The sequence below is a fragment of the Suillus subaureus genome, assembly GCF_016647635.1.
Source record: "Suillus subaureus strain MN1 chromosome Unknown BJ212scaffold_2, whole genome shotgun sequence".
NCBI lineage: Eukaryota > Fungi > Basidiomycota > Agaricomycetes > Boletales > Suillaceae > Suillus > Suillus subaureus.
Genome location: NW_024538558.1, coordinates 1568797 through 1584013, shown reverse-complemented (window position 1 = coordinate 1584013; position 15217 = coordinate 1568797). Strand labels below are relative to the sequence as shown.

The 15217-nt window shown below is 50.2% G+C and overlaps 8 protein-coding genes and 1 non-coding gene across 9 annotated transcripts; 4 read left to right on the top strand and 5 right to left on the bottom strand.

Moving 5' to 3' along the window:
* Positions 1-8: 8 nt before the first annotated feature.
* On the bottom strand, positions 9-1975 carry BJ212DRAFT_1258754 (uncharacterized protein; the record flags this gene model as incomplete). Its single annotated transcript, XM_041329966.1, has 7 exons — positions 9-284; positions 336-459; positions 510-891; positions 943-1102; positions 1152-1295; positions 1352-1714; positions 1775-1975. The coding sequence occupies 7 exons, from the start codon at positions 1973-1975 to the stop codon at positions 9-11; spliced, it is 1650 nt and encodes a 549-aa protein (XP_041199246.1).
* A 713-nt stretch (positions 1976-2688) lies between these two features.
* Positions 2689-4254, top strand: BJ212DRAFT_1258677 (pyridoxal phosphate-dependent transferase; the record flags this gene model as incomplete). The annotated part of the gene is made up of 6 exons (XM_041329959.1): positions 2689-2794; positions 2853-2962; positions 3023-3151; positions 3218-3439; positions 3492-4042; positions 4098-4254. The coding sequence occupies 6 exons, from the start codon at positions 2689-2691 to the stop codon at positions 4252-4254; spliced, it is 1275 nt and encodes a 424-aa protein (XP_041199245.1).
* BJ212DRAFT_317725 (uncharacterized protein) lies at positions 4137-6007 on the top strand. Its single transcript, XM_041342902.1, has 2 exons — positions 4137-4484; positions 4540-6007. Exons 1-2 carry the CDS (start codon positions 4410-4412, stop codon positions 5941-5943), a joined length of 1479 nt encoding a protein of 492 aa, XP_041199244.1. The 5' UTR covers positions 4137-4409; the 3' UTR covers positions 5944-6007.
* Positions 6008-7564: 1557 nt separating this feature from the next.
* On the bottom strand, positions 7565-7825 carry BJ212DRAFT_1211053 (uncharacterized protein; the record flags this gene model as incomplete). Its single annotated transcript, XM_041329231.1, has 2 exons — positions 7565-7665; positions 7714-7825. Coding segments are annotated over 2 exons (213 nt in total), but the record flags the coding sequence as incomplete, so codon positions are not given.
* Positions 7826-8064: 239 nt separating this feature from the next.
* On the top strand, positions 8065-8519 carry BJ212DRAFT_1443999 (NADH2 dehydrogenase; the record flags this gene model as incomplete). The annotated part of the gene is made up of 2 exons (XM_041337902.1): positions 8065-8387; positions 8441-8519. 2 exons carry the CDS (start codon positions 8065-8067, stop codon positions 8517-8519), a joined length of 402 nt encoding a protein of 133 aa, XP_041199242.1.
* Positions 8520-8617: 98 nt separating this feature from the next.
* On the bottom strand, positions 8618-9970 carry BJ212DRAFT_1317395 (histidine phosphatase superfamily). Its single transcript, XM_041334249.1, has 7 exons — positions 9807-9970; positions 9729-9759; positions 9625-9676; positions 9488-9569; positions 9376-9441; positions 8866-9329; positions 8618-8813 (listed from the first exon to the last, which is right to left on the bottom strand). The coding sequence occupies exons 1-7, from the start codon at positions 9835-9837 to the stop codon at positions 8733-8735; spliced, it is 807 nt and encodes a 268-aa protein (XP_041199241.1). The 5' UTR covers positions 9838-9970; the 3' UTR covers positions 8618-8732.
* On the bottom strand, positions 9946-10035 carry BJ212DRAFT_t15. The gene has a single exon. It is a non-coding gene; the product is annotated as a tRNA-Ser (tRNA).
* Positions 10036-10178: 143 nt separating this feature from the next.
* On the top strand, positions 10179-10809 carry BJ212DRAFT_1259651 (Sm-like ribonucleoprotein; the record flags this gene model as incomplete). Its single annotated transcript, XM_041330044.1, has 4 exons — positions 10179-10233; positions 10333-10401; positions 10466-10581; positions 10639-10809. The coding sequence occupies 4 exons, from the start codon at positions 10179-10181 to the stop codon at positions 10807-10809; spliced, it is 411 nt and encodes a 136-aa protein (XP_041199240.1).
* A 225-nt stretch (positions 10810-11034) lies between these two features.
* On the bottom strand, positions 11035-12301 carry BJ212DRAFT_1443996 (uncharacterized protein; the record flags this gene model as incomplete). Its single annotated transcript, XM_041337901.1, has 4 exons — positions 11035-11278; positions 11330-11978; positions 12038-12129; positions 12183-12301. 4 exons carry the CDS (start codon positions 12299-12301, stop codon positions 11035-11037), a joined length of 1104 nt encoding a protein of 367 aa, XP_041199239.1.
* Positions 12302-15217: the final 2916 nt, after the last annotated feature.

Below are 15217 nucleotides of genomic sequence, written 5' to 3'. Positions count from 1 at the left end.
TGGATGCTCTAAGGCTCAAGGCGCTTGGGGTCTCTTGGGAAGAGGGAGGCGCGTCTGATGTTGTTCAGCTTCAAGAACAACATAAGCACCCGCTCGAGACCGATGCCTCCTCCGCCATGGGGAGGGCATCCCATACGGAATCCGTCGACATAGCCCTTCATACTCTCAGGATCAACACCTTTTGCTTGCATTTGCTGGCAGAGGAACTCAGGGTCGTGGATACGTTGTGCCCCGGAAAGAATTTCCTCGCCACGCATGAAGAAATCATAAGAGTTGGTGAGGGTCTGGATGAAAAGAGTAAGCGCCACGCCAAGATAAATAACACATTTACGTACTGGGTCACTTGGGTCAGGCATGGTGTAGAACGGACGAAGCTCGAGGGGGAATTTGTCAATGATGAAATAGTCGGTATCATACTTGGCCTTTACGAGCCGGCCAAGCCTCTTCTCGTTCTCCGTGCTAACCCACAGATGTCAGCGTATTTATCATTGAGATTCCAGAGTACCCACTTGATATCATCCAAAATTTCGCGGTCAACGCCATCCTCGACGAGAAGGTCCACTGCTTCTCTAAATGTCAGAGTTAGAGTCTCCTCTCTCCATTTGAACTCCTCCGCCTCGAATTGCTTGCCAACCACTGCGATCTCTTTTGCATACCTCTCTTTCAGACCCTTGAAGATGGTCTTGAACATTCCATCAAGGAGATCTTTCACCTCGTGGTAGTGCTCCTCGATCGTCATCTCCAGATCAAGGCCGATGAACTCGGTGAGGTGTCGGTGGGTATTTGAGTCCTCAGCACGGAAGACGGGTCCGATCTCGTAGACTCGTTCAAAGTCAGCAGCGATAGCCATCTGCTTGGCCAGCTGAGGGGACTGCGCGAGAAACGCGTTGCCTGGGATATGGTCAAGATAATGATACGAAGATGTCAACGCAAGTAGCAGACCTTTGAAGTACCCAACCTTGAAGACGGATGCCCCTGATTCTGTAGCTGCTCCCTGCAATTTCGGGCTGTGGATCTCGGTAAAACCGTTTTTGTTGAGGTAGTCACGGAATAGGTCTCCAATGGCGTGTTGAAGCTTGAAAATTGCTTGATTTGTTTGCGTCTACAGATCGAATGAGCAAACGATGATCGAATAAAATAGAAGAACAAACCCGAAGATCGATGATACGGTTGTTCAAGCGGGTATCCAATAAAACTCTATTGAACTGCCCCTCGATTTCAGGGGCAGTTTCTGATCTGGATGCATCATCAAGAGAAAATGGCAATCGACCTTCAACGCCTGCAACCAACCAGAGCTGATGGAGGATAAGAAGGTCAGGTGGTTCAAGGAGGGAATACTCGAGGCGCATACCTCGCTGAGATGTATTTCAACGTCATCGATCGAGCAGCTTTTAATGGATTCCGGCGACTTTACTACTGTCCCATGAACGAGGACGATGCTCTCGTCGGAGAGACTGGCAGCCCACTTGACCATTTGTTTGCTAACTTGTTTATCGTTAACAGCAAGCATGGCCTGGATTGTGTCGGTCCTCTGACGAAGACTAAGAAACGCCATCTTGTTTGACTGAAGACGTGAAGTTTGAATCCGAGCACGAAGAAGAACGTGTTCGGAATCATTCTTGGCACTGAGAGTTGCGATGTCAGTGCGCTTGCGATTGGGGCGCGACTGGGATTGGTGCATAGGAAGCTTTCCATAGTGCGCTGCTGCGTAGTCCTGCGATTGTCGATAATGGTAATATCAACACATGAAACGAGAACATGGTAGCTGACTTACGGGCCCTTCTGCGGCTTCTCTGACCTGCTCAGCCTCCTTGGCCTTCGCAGCTTTCTCTGCCTTCTTTCGAGCTTTCTCCTCCTCTTTTGCTTTCTTTTTCAGAGCACTTTTGGTCGGACCTTCCTCGCCTTGCTCTTCTTGTTTAGGTATGTCTGCTGACGGCTTGGGCTTTGTCCTGAACCTGCATAGTAAGAAAATCATGGATCGGAACGAACCCAATAGTACCGACATACTCGGATTCATTTGGGCCATTTCTGCCAGGATCTGTGAGTACATATGTAATGCCATAAATTCCATTGGCTTACAGCGTTGGAGCCGATTCCTCTCTGCCAATGGAATTAAGAACGATCAGCCTATTCATTCCCTAGACCAAACACAGTACCTCGCATCGTCGCCTTTGTGCGGCGCTATGTTTTCGATGGCGTGTTCCTTTACTTCGTCAACAACTTCGGGCATGATGGAATATGAATGAAAGTCTACTGTTACGAGTCGAGTCGAGTCAATCTTATCTCCTACGTGATTTGTATGCAATTGTTGTGACGCTCCAACTGTAACCCTAGCATAAGGTTAGGTTTCATATTACTACTGGGTCCCGGCCGTGTGCATTAATGACAGAATGTCTACATGCGAGAATTTAGCTGGTGACGGACTCTTAGCGGGTTCCTACCAACGGATGCGTATTAGTCTCGTTTCCGCCAGGTGCTGCTAGAGGCTCCAATTGATCAACAGCAGTGCTTGAGCATCATGTTTCGGGTTAAACCCACGCTCTAATCGGCGCTCTACCGCCGAAATCGGCAAACTCACCGCCCTTGCCATCACTTAAAAGTTTCCTTTCCTCCATCTGCTAATAACCGCTCAATCTTTTTTCTTGACTCTCTCTCTCTCTCTCTGTTTCAATTTCAAACCTTACACTAATGCTGGCCATTAACGCTGTCCGCCGTGCGCCTGTCATTTTGCGCAATGCTGCACCTCTTTCGACTTGGTCAGCTGTTCCAGCCGGCCCTCCTGACCCGATCCTCGGTGAAGACTGTGTTGCCTGAAAGCTGACAGAGTTGACTGACCTGGTCCACTCGTACAGGTATCACTGAGGCATTCAAAGCCGACAAGGACCCTCGTAGAATCAACCTTGGGGTTGGTGCATACAGAGATGAGCATGGCAAGCCGTACGTTTTGAACGCAGTCAAGAAGGTATGGGGATAAGGTTAAGTGCCGTTTCTCTGTAGCCGCTGACCGTCTCTTCTTCGGAAGGCTGAAGAGAAGATTGCTGCTGCCAAGCTCGACAAGGAGTACCTCCCAATTACCGGGTTGCCTGGCTTCACGAGTAACGCAGCTAAACTAGCGTATGGTGCTGATAGTGTGCCACGAAACCAAAATGCGGTGAGCGAGCTGTGGTTCAATTCCGAAAGCATCCTCCTGGTTGGGCGCTAACACCGCAATTCCTAGATTGCTGTGACCCAGTCTATCTCTGGAACTGGTGCTCTCAGAATCGGTGGTACTTTCTTGGCAAGACACTACCCGCACTCCAAAACCATTTACGTCCCTACGCCCACATGGGGCAACCACATACCTCTTTTTAAAGATTCTGGCCTGGAGGTTAAATATTACAGGTACTTTGACAAGAAAACTGTCGGTCTGGACTTTGAGGGCTTGAAAGAGGACTTACAAGTATGACAATTTGATTCGTGTAATGTGGTATACACGTTGACGTGGTTTCTAGAATGCCCCAGAAGGCTCCATTGTGTTGCTACATGCTTGCGCACACAACCCTACTGGAGTTGACCCCACTCAGTCGCAGTGGAAAGATATTTCGGATATCATTGCCGAGAAGAAACTTTTCCCTTTCTTCGACATGGCATACCAGGGCTTTGCTTCGGGCTCAACTGATCGTGACGCATTCGCTGTGCGATACTTTGTCTCGCAAGGTCACCAGATCGCCCTCTCACAATCGTTCGCAAAGAACATGGGTTTGTATGGAGAGCGCGTTGGAGCGTTCTCTCTTACAACCGCCAGTGAAGAGGAGAGAAAGCGGGTAGACAGTCAATTGAAGATCATTGTGCGCCCGATGTACTCGAACCCTCCTTTGCATGGTGCACACATTGCCAACACGATTTTGTCGGACCCTGAACTCTACCAAGAATGGGAGGGTGAAGTAAAGGGCATGGCGGACCGCATTATCAACATGCGTGAACGCTTGTACCAGCTGTTGAGCAATGATTTCCGGACACCTGGGGAATGGAGTCACGTAAAGAGCCAGATTGGCATGTTCAGGTTAGTGTACTACTATAAATTACCCTTGCTGGTACAGACTGGTTTTCATTTTCAGCTTCACCGGACTTAATAAGGAGCAATGCAAAGTCCTTGCGGAGAAGGCGCACGTTTATATGACGATGGACGGACGTATTTCTATGGCAGGATTGAATGGTAGGAACATCGAGTACTTCGCTAAGAGTGTGGATGCAGCAGTTAGAGGTGACTTGTAGACTGTCGAGAAATAGAAGTTCCTTTTTTGGGTTGTGTTGATCCCCTCGTACGTCGCGTGCTTCCTTGTTACAAAGTCCGAGGATGCAGTCCAACGGAATTCAATTACATATTTTTTTCGAGGTGCGGTTTGTAACTCTTTCTGCAGTTGACTCTCATGTCCAGTCCTTCAACTCCTACAAAATTTATACCAGGTGCTTGGCTAGACCAAGCCATCTCTAGTTCCTCCTCGGTACGTGATTCTTGTAATCGGAAAGTAATTTCCGTTCAATTGAAGTTCTAAGCAGGGTCAGACCATCATACGAAACGTTGACCAGGTAATTACTGCCTCGCCCGGGCAAAGAACCCCTGAAATGCCCACGGCGAGTACAGCGGGCGACCGTCCCCTAAGCATCATCGTGCCAACACCAGTGTTTATACCACCATTGGCATATTGCCCCTTCAGCACAGATTTTTCACTTCCCCCCCTGCCAGCCTCGTACATTGGAAAGAAAATCTTGTCAGATGAGCATGCAAGCTCTAGTATGCCATCTACACCTGGTCTTGATCATACCCCATCTTCGAGTCCCTTCTCATCCGATCCAAACACCATGACATCTCCAACACCTAGCCATTTCGCAACCATGCCCGTTACCCCCGAGGCACATGATAATCGCGACATTGCCACCATAAATACGTCTCCTTCGAAAATCTCTCATATAGTTAAACCCCAAGCCAGCATGACGCTGATGACGGACAAACCACCGAAACTACCAGATAATCTATGGGTGTCTACTGGAACCAACTGGCTCAGCGACCTTGGTGGAAACACAGAGACAGATCGCATATTCCGCAACGCTCTCTTCGGTCCAATTCCCTCCCTAAGCCCCCAAAGTAGCCCACTCACCTCGAGTATTGCATCCCCCGCTTCCTCTTTTCCCGCAGCACTCTTACCGAGCATGTCCACATCCCTCAACAGTACTCCAATTTCATCTCCCTCTGCACCGTCTTCTCTCAATTGTATGTCTTCAGCCTATTCGCCAACTACAGCACGCCTGGCATTGTCACCGACCTCGACTCCAGCCTTTCCCTCTAGCATTGATAGTTTTGAGCGATGGCGCGAAGATGTTACAATCCAGACGAATAGACAAGAGACCATGCCAGAGACTCCTTCTGTATATGATGACACTGGCTCTAGTGCAGAGCACACCGAACGCACGAGCCAGCCTCCGCCTGGCTTAGATCAGAGGGTGGTGAATCCACATGCACCGCCTGCAATAAAGTCAAAAACATTCATGCAGAAGGCGAAGAAAATTGGCGGACGCGTCAAACGCTTCGTAACGCGCGGCAAAAGAAGTAAATGGAATGCCGCCATCGAAGCGGGAACTTTTGATGGTACCACTCATACGGGAAGCGATGACGGGAGCATTGTAGTCATTTCCGCGCGTTCTCCGTCATACGACACGCGCCTTTCTCCGCCCATCTCTCCACAAAATCCTCAGCAGTACAGGAGATCTATGCCTATGGTCTCTCCGCATTATGTCCTCGTTAGAGAGCGTGTCTCAGCCATCGCTGAGGGAGCCGTTGAGGTACCTCGTACGGCGCCTCCCGCAGACGCAAGGGGACTTCCAGGGTCCATTGTCTCGAGGGTTCCTACTCGCCGTTTTTCTCTCGCAGCGTTCTCAAGTCTCGCATCGCTCAAACGACCATGAGTGGGACTCGTCCAATATTTTTATTCCATCGTATTTGAGGTTAGATGCATTGCATGTCCATGTTCGCGCTTTCCTATCGGCAAACATTTCTTCTGGATCGTATCCCTTTTCTGTATCATGGCTCTTGACTAGTGGCAGTACCACCCCCCGTCTTGGAATGGCTTCTTGATTTCGTATTGCATACTCGAATAGATAACATGGACATGCCTGTAGTTCATGACATTAATGACCAGATTACAGTGATTTTCAATGTTCATATACCCGATGTCGACGGCACATCTGAACGTGGTCTCGAAGGGGCGTGTTTGCCCAGTCACTGACAACCCGGTTTTTGGTTCATGCGTTATCTCTTGCGAAGACCGGAAAGAGCTAAAGGTTAGCATTACTCACGCTGACTCCATGAGTGATCAAGAACATCGAATCAATGCAAAAAGAAGAAACATACATAACGGATAAAAATTCTCGCAACCCTACTCTGCAGCGAAATTAGGGTCAGAACTTTCATCCGGATTCTTGCTGATCATATTTCGGCCGCGATGAAATCCGCCGTGGTCAGCTCCAAGTGCACGAGACTGGCACCCTCCAAGTTGAGGTGTCGGACTACTCGGTTGGACGAAGAGTACATCAACACCAGACCAGGGATCAGTGCCAACGTTTCTTATTACACAAGAGTTACGGGGACTTAGAATCAGGGTCATGGCGAAGGGATTCACTGCGATCGTTATCCTAAACAATGTGAGAGGCGTCAACGAGCTGGAAATGGTATTGCTATCCTCTCCCCGAGATGGTCTTCGAAATCGCTGCGCTGCCCCAGAGAAACTCTCTTCCACAAGATTCTTAGCGGGAACCTGTGTATGAAAACACATGACACGTACGTCGACGTCGGCTAAGACATGCAGCGGTCGACGAGACGCGCTAAAAATTAGGCAAATACATGAGCAGGTGCACACTTATTACCCTTTACCAATGCACTACCAAATGGTTCTTGCCATTTGCTTCCAACACCGCCTTCGACTCTCTGTGCTCTTTCAGAAGAGTAGTTACGTCAAGGAGTACGTTGTCATGAAATTTGGTCAAGGAAGATGCAGACCAAGCCCTGGTAATATGCGCTCTGCCGACAAACATTAGATACTGCGGGACGAGATTCAACACCCTTTGTATGGCTTCTGTTGTTGATAAGAAAACTGAACTCAACTTTGGCTTCGCTCTTGTACCGGGGCTGCGATTAATCACCTACATGGTGTTAATCATTGCGTTTCCTGAACGGACAATGCGACAGAAAATCGCAAAAGCATATATCCATGTAATCAGGCTCCGTTTAAGATAAGAAGAAAGCGAACAGCTATAATATGATGATTACGAGCTTGTCATCGAGTAAATACAGTGAATATGATCTACCCAACTGGCGTTGGGGCCGTGTCATAACGGCAAGAACAGCCAGACCACTCTAGTGCATGGAATGCGCAAATCCTGCCTAGTGAATCAGATAATGGTGACATGAAGGTCAGGAGAGGACGTACAATAGAGATCACGGGTCCTTAGGGCCCTCAATCATGAGCGGCACCTCTCTCCTCGACCAGCTCCCTCCGCTCACGCGTTTCGTCGTCTCTGTTGCCAACCTCTTAGTCTCCGCTTTAAAACGCGCCATTATTGAAGAGTAGCATGTTCTGCACGCATGATGTGCGAGCTTAGGCTCTCCGCAGGCTGGACAGTTCACGATATCTTTAGGACAGTTAGTGACAGGATATGAACAAAAAACTGAGATCATACTCCGCTTGTCTTTAAGTCCTTTGTTTGCACTGCGCATGGACTTGCGCGAGTGAGAAATTTTACTTTTTGGAACCGCGAGGACAATGGGAGGGAGTAGTTCGAGTAGGGACTGCAAGCCCGGCAAAGCCCAACTGAACGACTTTTGCCGGAGCTCCAAATTTGCAGCTAAGAAAACAGAAACTGGCAGCTGCGCCCAAGACGACCTGAACGTAGAGATAAACGAGCGCGTCTGGTGTAGAGCTAATGAGGCCATGACGGTGTAGGAGGACTTTTGTAACTTTTGATGACTTGATTTGTACTCCGAATTCAGTCAGTGACTGAATCAAACACTCTTGCTAAACAGCAACCGTCATGTTCAGATTCACGCGTCCGTTGCTGCAACAAGTCACTAAGAAGACGACTGGTATTGTGGGTCTTGCCGTCCACCCAAACCCGCTCCCAGAACTCTCCAACACTTATAATTCGACGCTCAGCGTCCTTGCTTCAATACCGCCGACCTCCGTCTATAGACAGGGCGTCGAGGCACTCACCAAACACAAACTCAACATTGTACAAGGCGCAAATGGAGACATTGCAAGTGTAGAGAAGCAGTTGGATGAGGGGCAAATCGAGGAGTCGTTGGATATTGCTAATGATGAGCTGAAGTTGGCTGAGAATATGCTTGAATGGAAAGCGTGCGTTTTGAGATTTAGCATATCTTTCTGCGCTTATTGACTTTATTCTTCAGTTGGGAGCCTCTGGAAGAGAAGCCATCACCTGGTCAATGGGAGTACTTTGGCAATACAGCGAGCCCGACATCTTCGTAGTGTCATCCAATAGCTCGGGATTTGTCGGGGGTAATATCACACTGCTGGACCATGTCCAGCGCGACGCGCTAATACTAGTCGTGGAGGGAGCTTTCGCAAAATAGATTGATGACACCCATCCAAACATGCCACTGCGTGACTCTACCGGTTCTTCTGTCTGGTCTAACTTGTTAAAGCTTTCCGAAACACCACTGCATATCGCTCTAAGAACTATCACAAACTGCTGCGATGTATCTGTGGCCCACAATTGTCTTCTTCTTCTTGCGTCCCGGGAACGCCTTGGTCTGATATAACCTGATTCACTTCGTCAAGGTATTACTCAGACTTCCACTGCTCACACACTTACCTTGCCATCTGCAATCTGGATGTCCTCCAAGCCCCAATCCCTGGACGCACCTTCCTTCAAGTGACTCCCTGAAGCCAAAGTCTTGGCCTCCCAAGCTCCCATTACACCCGAAGCGTCTGATTTACGAGCAAACTCGGAGATTGAGCAGCAGCCAACTCTCAAGGGGAGATCTGGTTGTGCTAGCAAGGCCCGGCACAGCACGATGACAGTCGCAGCGTGACTGACTAGAAGAATATTCTTATGCTTGACGCCAAAACGCTCTTCTATCTCCGTAACGAGCAGATCTAATACGCCGTTAGCGCGCTCATGCAAGGCTTCGACGTCTTCGCCTCTTCGCGTGGGATACCAGATTGAGGACCATGAGGGGTCGATCTCTGAGAAGTATGTTTGCATGACTGCAGCTGACGATGGCCTAGGGTGCAAACCAGTGCCAGGAGCGACAGGGGAATACCATTCGGATAATCCTGATCGACTATAAGCTGATGTATATTGCTACTTGGATTTGCCCACCGTGCTCGACATAGATGGGCACTTCAAGAGCTTGGGAGGTCGGCATGGATGTTTGCAAACACCGATCTAAGGTAGTCTTAGCCTTGAGAGGGCCAAGAAGTGATATGCTCACAGTAAGGGGAAGATAGTATGACGGTGGGGCGTTTCTCTTCAGGAATAGTTAGAAAGTAGGCTGCAAGTTCCTGCGCTTGAGTCTAAGAATCATGCATAAGTTGATCATAATGATGCCTGCCAACGGTCGGATATTACCTCTCCATAAGCGGCCAAGGGAGGATCTCTTGGAAGACCTGTAGGACTCTTCCTGTAGTATCCACGTGTTAGATGGTAGTTTGACCTAATCTTCATCCACTCACCAGTTGGTGTTGATCCAGTTCAATCTGAACCCTAAGACTTGTTAAAGACCAGATGAAACAATTAAGAGATGCACTGACCATGTCTAGCGATGTAGATCGTCTCAATCATATTCTAGTAGGTATACTAGAGGGCTGGGAGTACTAGTACATTGATCGTCTTCGGTGTGCATGTAAGCCGAACCGGAACCGGAACAAAAGGTCAAAGATCGAAAAAATTCGCTGACAGCAGGATTTGAACCTACGCGGGCAATGCCCAAGTGATGATGTGAATTCAAATCACTCGCCTTAACGACTCGGCCATATCAGCTTGTATTCCGCTCGTAAACCCGACATAATAACCTCACTACCACCAAGATATCAAGAACACAAATCTTGAATTTCACGTCTTTGGTCTCTCCTTACATCTTGTAGTACTTATTCGCTGCTCGGGAGCGGCATTAGCTACCTTCCATGGATTCTTTAATCCCATTCACAACATCGGGATCACTGGTAGATTGCGTGGACAGTACGTCTACCCAGTCAACTGCACGGCAACCATTCGACCTGAAGCCTCCATGATCACTTTACCCCCCAATTATAATATGCGCTCTTTCGCCCGTCCCAGGAAAGATGTTGGTCGTCCTCAGAGACGGGCGAAAATTACACGGTGTACTACGCTCTTATGATCAATTCGGTGGGTTCATTTTCGTCAACCATACGATGGTCCGCTGACTCCCCCAACTCACCCGCTTTTTCAGCTAACCTCGTCCTCGAAGACACCGTCGAGCGGATATACCACGGTAAAGCATTCGCAGAACACTGGCACGGCCTCTTTCTCATACGCGGGGAGAATGTCGTTTTGCTCGGCGAAATTGTACGTATTCGAGCGCCGCGCAGCAGGTGCATTTACGTTGTTGATGTTTCTTCGCAGGATCTCGATCAGGAGGACGATGTTCCATTACAACAAGTAGATTATTCCGTTCTTGATCCATATCATAAGAGGGATATCGCACATAAGAAGGCACGCGAAGATTTCAAATCCAAGGTCTTATATGAGCAAAAAGGGTTCTGCAAGGAGGGTGGCGAAGGCGATGGTTATTGATGGACTATCGTACTAGTACTGTTTATTCATTCCTCATGCATATCGCCTATGGGCGTATTGGTTTATTGTGTCCATCTAGCATATATGTGCGGTATCACCAGGTAAAGGCAAGGGCTACAAGAAAATACGAAAACACCATTATCAAGAACTGCAAAAAAACGAAATAGGACGTCAAATACTCTGACAACAAACAAGAAAAATGTCTTAGAAATACAGTGGCGTGAATTAAGATTTCTTCTTCTTCCCCTTTTCTACAGCCTCCCCGTTAATCCGAGGTTTGCCAGTGCCATTAATTGGCGGACTTGCAAGTGAGGGCTTGGACGGTGTCTGAGAGGGATTCGTTGATGGTGGGTATAATATGTCTTCGATTCCTTTTCTTATTTCGCGTTCACGAGTGGTGAGAGTGGAGAGGATCGTTTCCTTCGTTTCTTTATCGAAAGCAACCTCAGCAACGCGTAGCTTTTGCCACCTAAATCACCGTCAGGTCCGGCACGCTAGGATCCATGAAATCAAGGCTCACCCTGCATGCCGCTCGCATTTTTTCTTCCCCGTACACCACCACTCCCCATGACTCGTCGTGACGCCATCCACCTGCATGATATCATCTGACGCTTCCTCCTTTGCCTTCTCCTCATAACTGTCCAACACCTCCGCACCAAAATCATCCCATTCCTCCTCACCAAAACAAAGCCTCTGATCCCACCCACACTCATCCACACTTTCTGCGCGCTCAGACGCAAGCTTCACCAGTTTTTCCCTCCACAGCACCATATCCATCTCACGCTTCATCATCTCCCGCTCCCTCACCACAATCTCGAGGCGCGTATTCAAGCATGCAATTTCACGGTCCGCCTTGCGCTTCTGTGCAGAAACAGGCGCAGTTAATGGCTTTCTGTCGATCTCCATCTTTACGTCCGCACAGACGACGACACCCTCGCGCTTTTCTGCGTTCTTGACGCTTTCCCAGAGCTTGTCGCGTTTGCCACCGCTGCGCTCCCATTGCGAAATACGCATCTGCATGTACTTGATGCCGCATTCGTCAGAGCAATATTTGGAAAAAGCGCCTCGAGAGGGTTTGTGGCACGCATTCGACGACGATGGGTCCGTATGCTTCAACCCGAAAAAGCAGCGGAGCTTGTACGTCGTCTGGAGGTGCAAGTGGGGGTTACCTGTAAATACATCCAAAAAAATAAGCAAGTTGGATCTCTGCATGATACTAATGACGTACTTTGTATGCACACCGGGCAGATGAATTGATCCACAAGATCTACCTCTAGATCGGGCATGTTGACGCACTGCGTATGATACCACTCGTCACAGCTACACAACTCCATTAGCTCCACTCTTGAAAAAGAGAAATAAAAAACACTCACCGATCGCATGCAATCATGACTCGATCTTCGTCGTATCGTGTTTTGCAAACACAGTAGAGCTTATCGTCCTCCCTCTCACTGTCCTCGTCTTCCGGCTCTTCTTTTGTGTCGACAGGCATCACAGACGCAGAGCGTGACCGTGAGGCAGCAGCATGCTTCGCAAAGAGACTATTCTTGAGAACATCTTTGGGGGTAGGTTCCTTGGCTTTTGTCTTCGGAGGAGGTTTTGCGCGCGCTTTTGGCGGAGGTTTGGGTTTCGGAGGGGGCTATGGCATGAAAATGAGTCACCGGAAAGCCGCAAAATAAAATAAAATGTCACCTTGGGAGCAGTCATCCCTTTCTTCTTTCCGGCTTTTGCTAGCTCCGCCTTCTTTTTGGTAGGCGCAGCAAGGGGAGGGGGCATGAGCTCGTCATCTGGAGGAGATGGGCGTTGTGGAGAAGGCGATGGTTTGGGTTTTGGACGTGAAGCTTTGTGATATGATGATGGGCGATCTTCGATGAGACTCAAGAGTTCCTCGTCCACATCCATAGCAGAGGGGTCGGACTTGTGTTTGGGAGAGTGGGAGGGACGAGCAGGAGACACGCGAGTGGAGGATGAATATAAAGGGGATTGTGGGCCTTCCGCCGTGGAGGGTGCAGTGGCGTGGAGGGGAGAAGGAAGGCGCATCTCCTGCTCCTCCACCTTACTTGGTTGGGGGAGCGGGAGCGATGGAGAATGTACCTTTATCTTACCACGATACATTGGAGGTAAATTGCGTTCAGCGCTATCGTCAGCCGGGGACGAAGCTTGTATTGCCGGGGAGCCAGATGTAAATGGTTGTGGCTGCTCGTCCTCGCCTTCCACAGTGTCTGGACTCATGTCTTCATCTTCAGCCTGCTGGAGTTCGTCCAATTGCATCTGCTCAAGCTGCTGTCGGCGCTCGAGCTCCTGCTGTTGTTGAAGTGCGAGTTCTTCTTGCTGTCGTCGCAGGGCTTCTGAGCGCTGTTTCCACTGGAGTTCCTCTCGTTGGCGCTGTTCCTGTTCCTCCCGTTGACGTTGTTTCTCCTGTTGACGCTGCTCCTCTCGTTGACGCTGCTCTTCTCGTTGACGCTGCTCCTCAGCCAATCGTTGGCGCTCAAGTTCTTCCCGCTGCTCACGTTCGAGGGCTTCCCGTTCCTTGCGTTCAGCCTCTTCAGCCAGTCGCAATCGTTCGGCTGCTTCTCGCTGTTGGCGTTCAATTTCCTCCGACTGCTTGCGTTCGGCCTCCTTCTGCCTGCGTTCAGCCTCTTCTCGCTGAGCCTGTAGTTCGAGCTCCTCGAGACGCTTGCGCTCAAGGTCTTCCCGCTCTTTCCTCTCGGCTTGTTCACGCAGCTTGCGCGCACGTTCCTCCTCCTCCCGAAGCTTGCGTGCTTCTTCTCTCTGCTTGAGCAAAGCTTCCTCTCGCTGCTGATACAACGTCATCTCACGCTGCATCCGCTCGAGCTCTTCTTGGCGCTTCTGTTCTTCGTCTCGGCGGCGCTGTTCGCGCTCGATGCGTTGACGGTGCTCAAGCTCAGCACGCACGGCTTCTGCGCGTTCGGTTTCTGCACGTTGGCGTAGCTCAGCCTCTATACGTTGTCGCTCAGCTTCTGCAACACGTCGTCGCTGGGCATCTTCCTCCCTACGTCGGCGCTCAGCTTCCTCTTCTTGGCGTCTGCGCTCAGTCTCCTCTTCCAGCCGTCTGCGCTCAAGTTCTTCTTCTTGTCGTCTGCGCTCGAGCTCCTCTTCTACCCTCTGTTTCTCGAGCTCTTCTTGACGGCGTCGCTTCTCTATCTCCTCCTCTTGCCGTTTGCGAATAAGTTCTTCCCGCTGACGCTGCTCGGCCTCCGCACGAATGCGTTCGATTTCAGCCTTGGCCTTCAGCGCCTCTTCCTCTTCGCGCCTCCTCGCCTCTGCCTCCCTCTGCCTCAAAGCCATCTCTTCCCGACGGCGCTGCTCTTGGCGCAATTTGAGTTCCTCTACCTCTCGAGCAGCAGCCTCTTCTCGCTGTCGAAGGAGCTCCTCGCCCTGCCGGCGCTCAAGCTCTTGACGCTGCAACTCCCGCTCGATCTCCTGCCTCCTTTGAATCTCTTGTCGATGCAACAGCTCCTGATCGCGTTGTCTCAATAGCTGTTGATATCGAGGATCCCTATCATCTGGGTGGAGGAGGGGATCGCGCGCGGGATGGAGAGAGGTTTCACGTTTGAGGTGATGTAGAGATGGCTGGCGATGTAGGGATCTGTCCCGTTTCTGACGTTGGGAGTCTTCCCGCGGCGGGGATTGATGTAACCCCTCTCGCCGCCCGCGCATATCTTCTACTCTCCATGCAGCTGCTTCTTCCTGTGCGCGGAGAAGGTCCTCACCCTGCGAGCGCTCAAACTCTTGATGTCGAAGAATCTCTTCGCGCTGTCTGGAAATGATATCGTTTGGATGGCGCTGATGGAGCTCGAGTTCCTGGCGCTGACGGATCTCGGGTTGGCGGAAGTCTAGTTCCTGGCGCTGGCGGAGGTCGAGCTCTTGTCTGTGCCGAAGCTCGTAATCCTCTAGATGTTCCCTCGACTCCGTATGCCCGAGGGATTCCTCACGCCTTCTATGATCGTCGACTTCCTCTTCATCCCATACCGCCCTGCCGAGACGGGGGACGTCAGAGCGCATTGCGGCGTATACGATAGGTGACATTCGGGTAGGAACGACAGGGGAATGTCGTGTGGGGGAACGATGTAGAGGAGGCTGATAATACGGAGGTGTTATTCCTGGGCCTGACAGGGGTATGTTGGAGGGGGAAGATAGATGTGGGATTGCGGGGCCTGTGAGACTTGAGCTGAGAGCGCTTGCTGTTGGACTTGGGTTTGGGAGTGAGCGTTGGGGTGGTGTTGGAGAGCGAGATTCTCGTATTCTCTTGTGTGGACGAGGTGAGTCGTCTGTGATGTAGAATGGATAAGGGCGAGGAGGGGGTAAGTTGACTGGACTGCTGCTTGATTCGCTTGTTGATGAGCCTGCGCTGATGCGCCTTCGTTCTTCTGATGCAGCATGAACG

Bases quoted from the DNA above. Each gene is read 5' to 3' on its own strand.
- BJ212DRAFT_1317395 (XM_041334249.1), bottom strand. From the start codon at position 9,837: ATGATTGAGACGATCTACATCGCTAGACATG. The intron at 9,442-9,487 runs GTGAGCATATCA...AGACTACCTTAG, and splicing joins CATACTATCTTCCCCTTACT to ATCGGTGTTTGCAAACATCC. The intron at 9,330-9,375 runs GTGGGCAAATCC...ATAGTCGATCAG, and splicing joins GCCCATCTATGTCGAGCACG to GATTATCCGAATGGTATTCC.
- BJ212DRAFT_317725 (XM_041342902.1), top strand. From the start codon at position 4,410: ATGTCCAGTCCTTCAACTCCTACAAAATTTATACCAGGTGCTTGGCTA. The intron at 4,485-4,539 runs GTACGTGATTCT...AGTTCTAAGCAG, and splicing joins CCATCTCTAGTTCCTCCTCG to GGTCAGACCATCATACGAAA.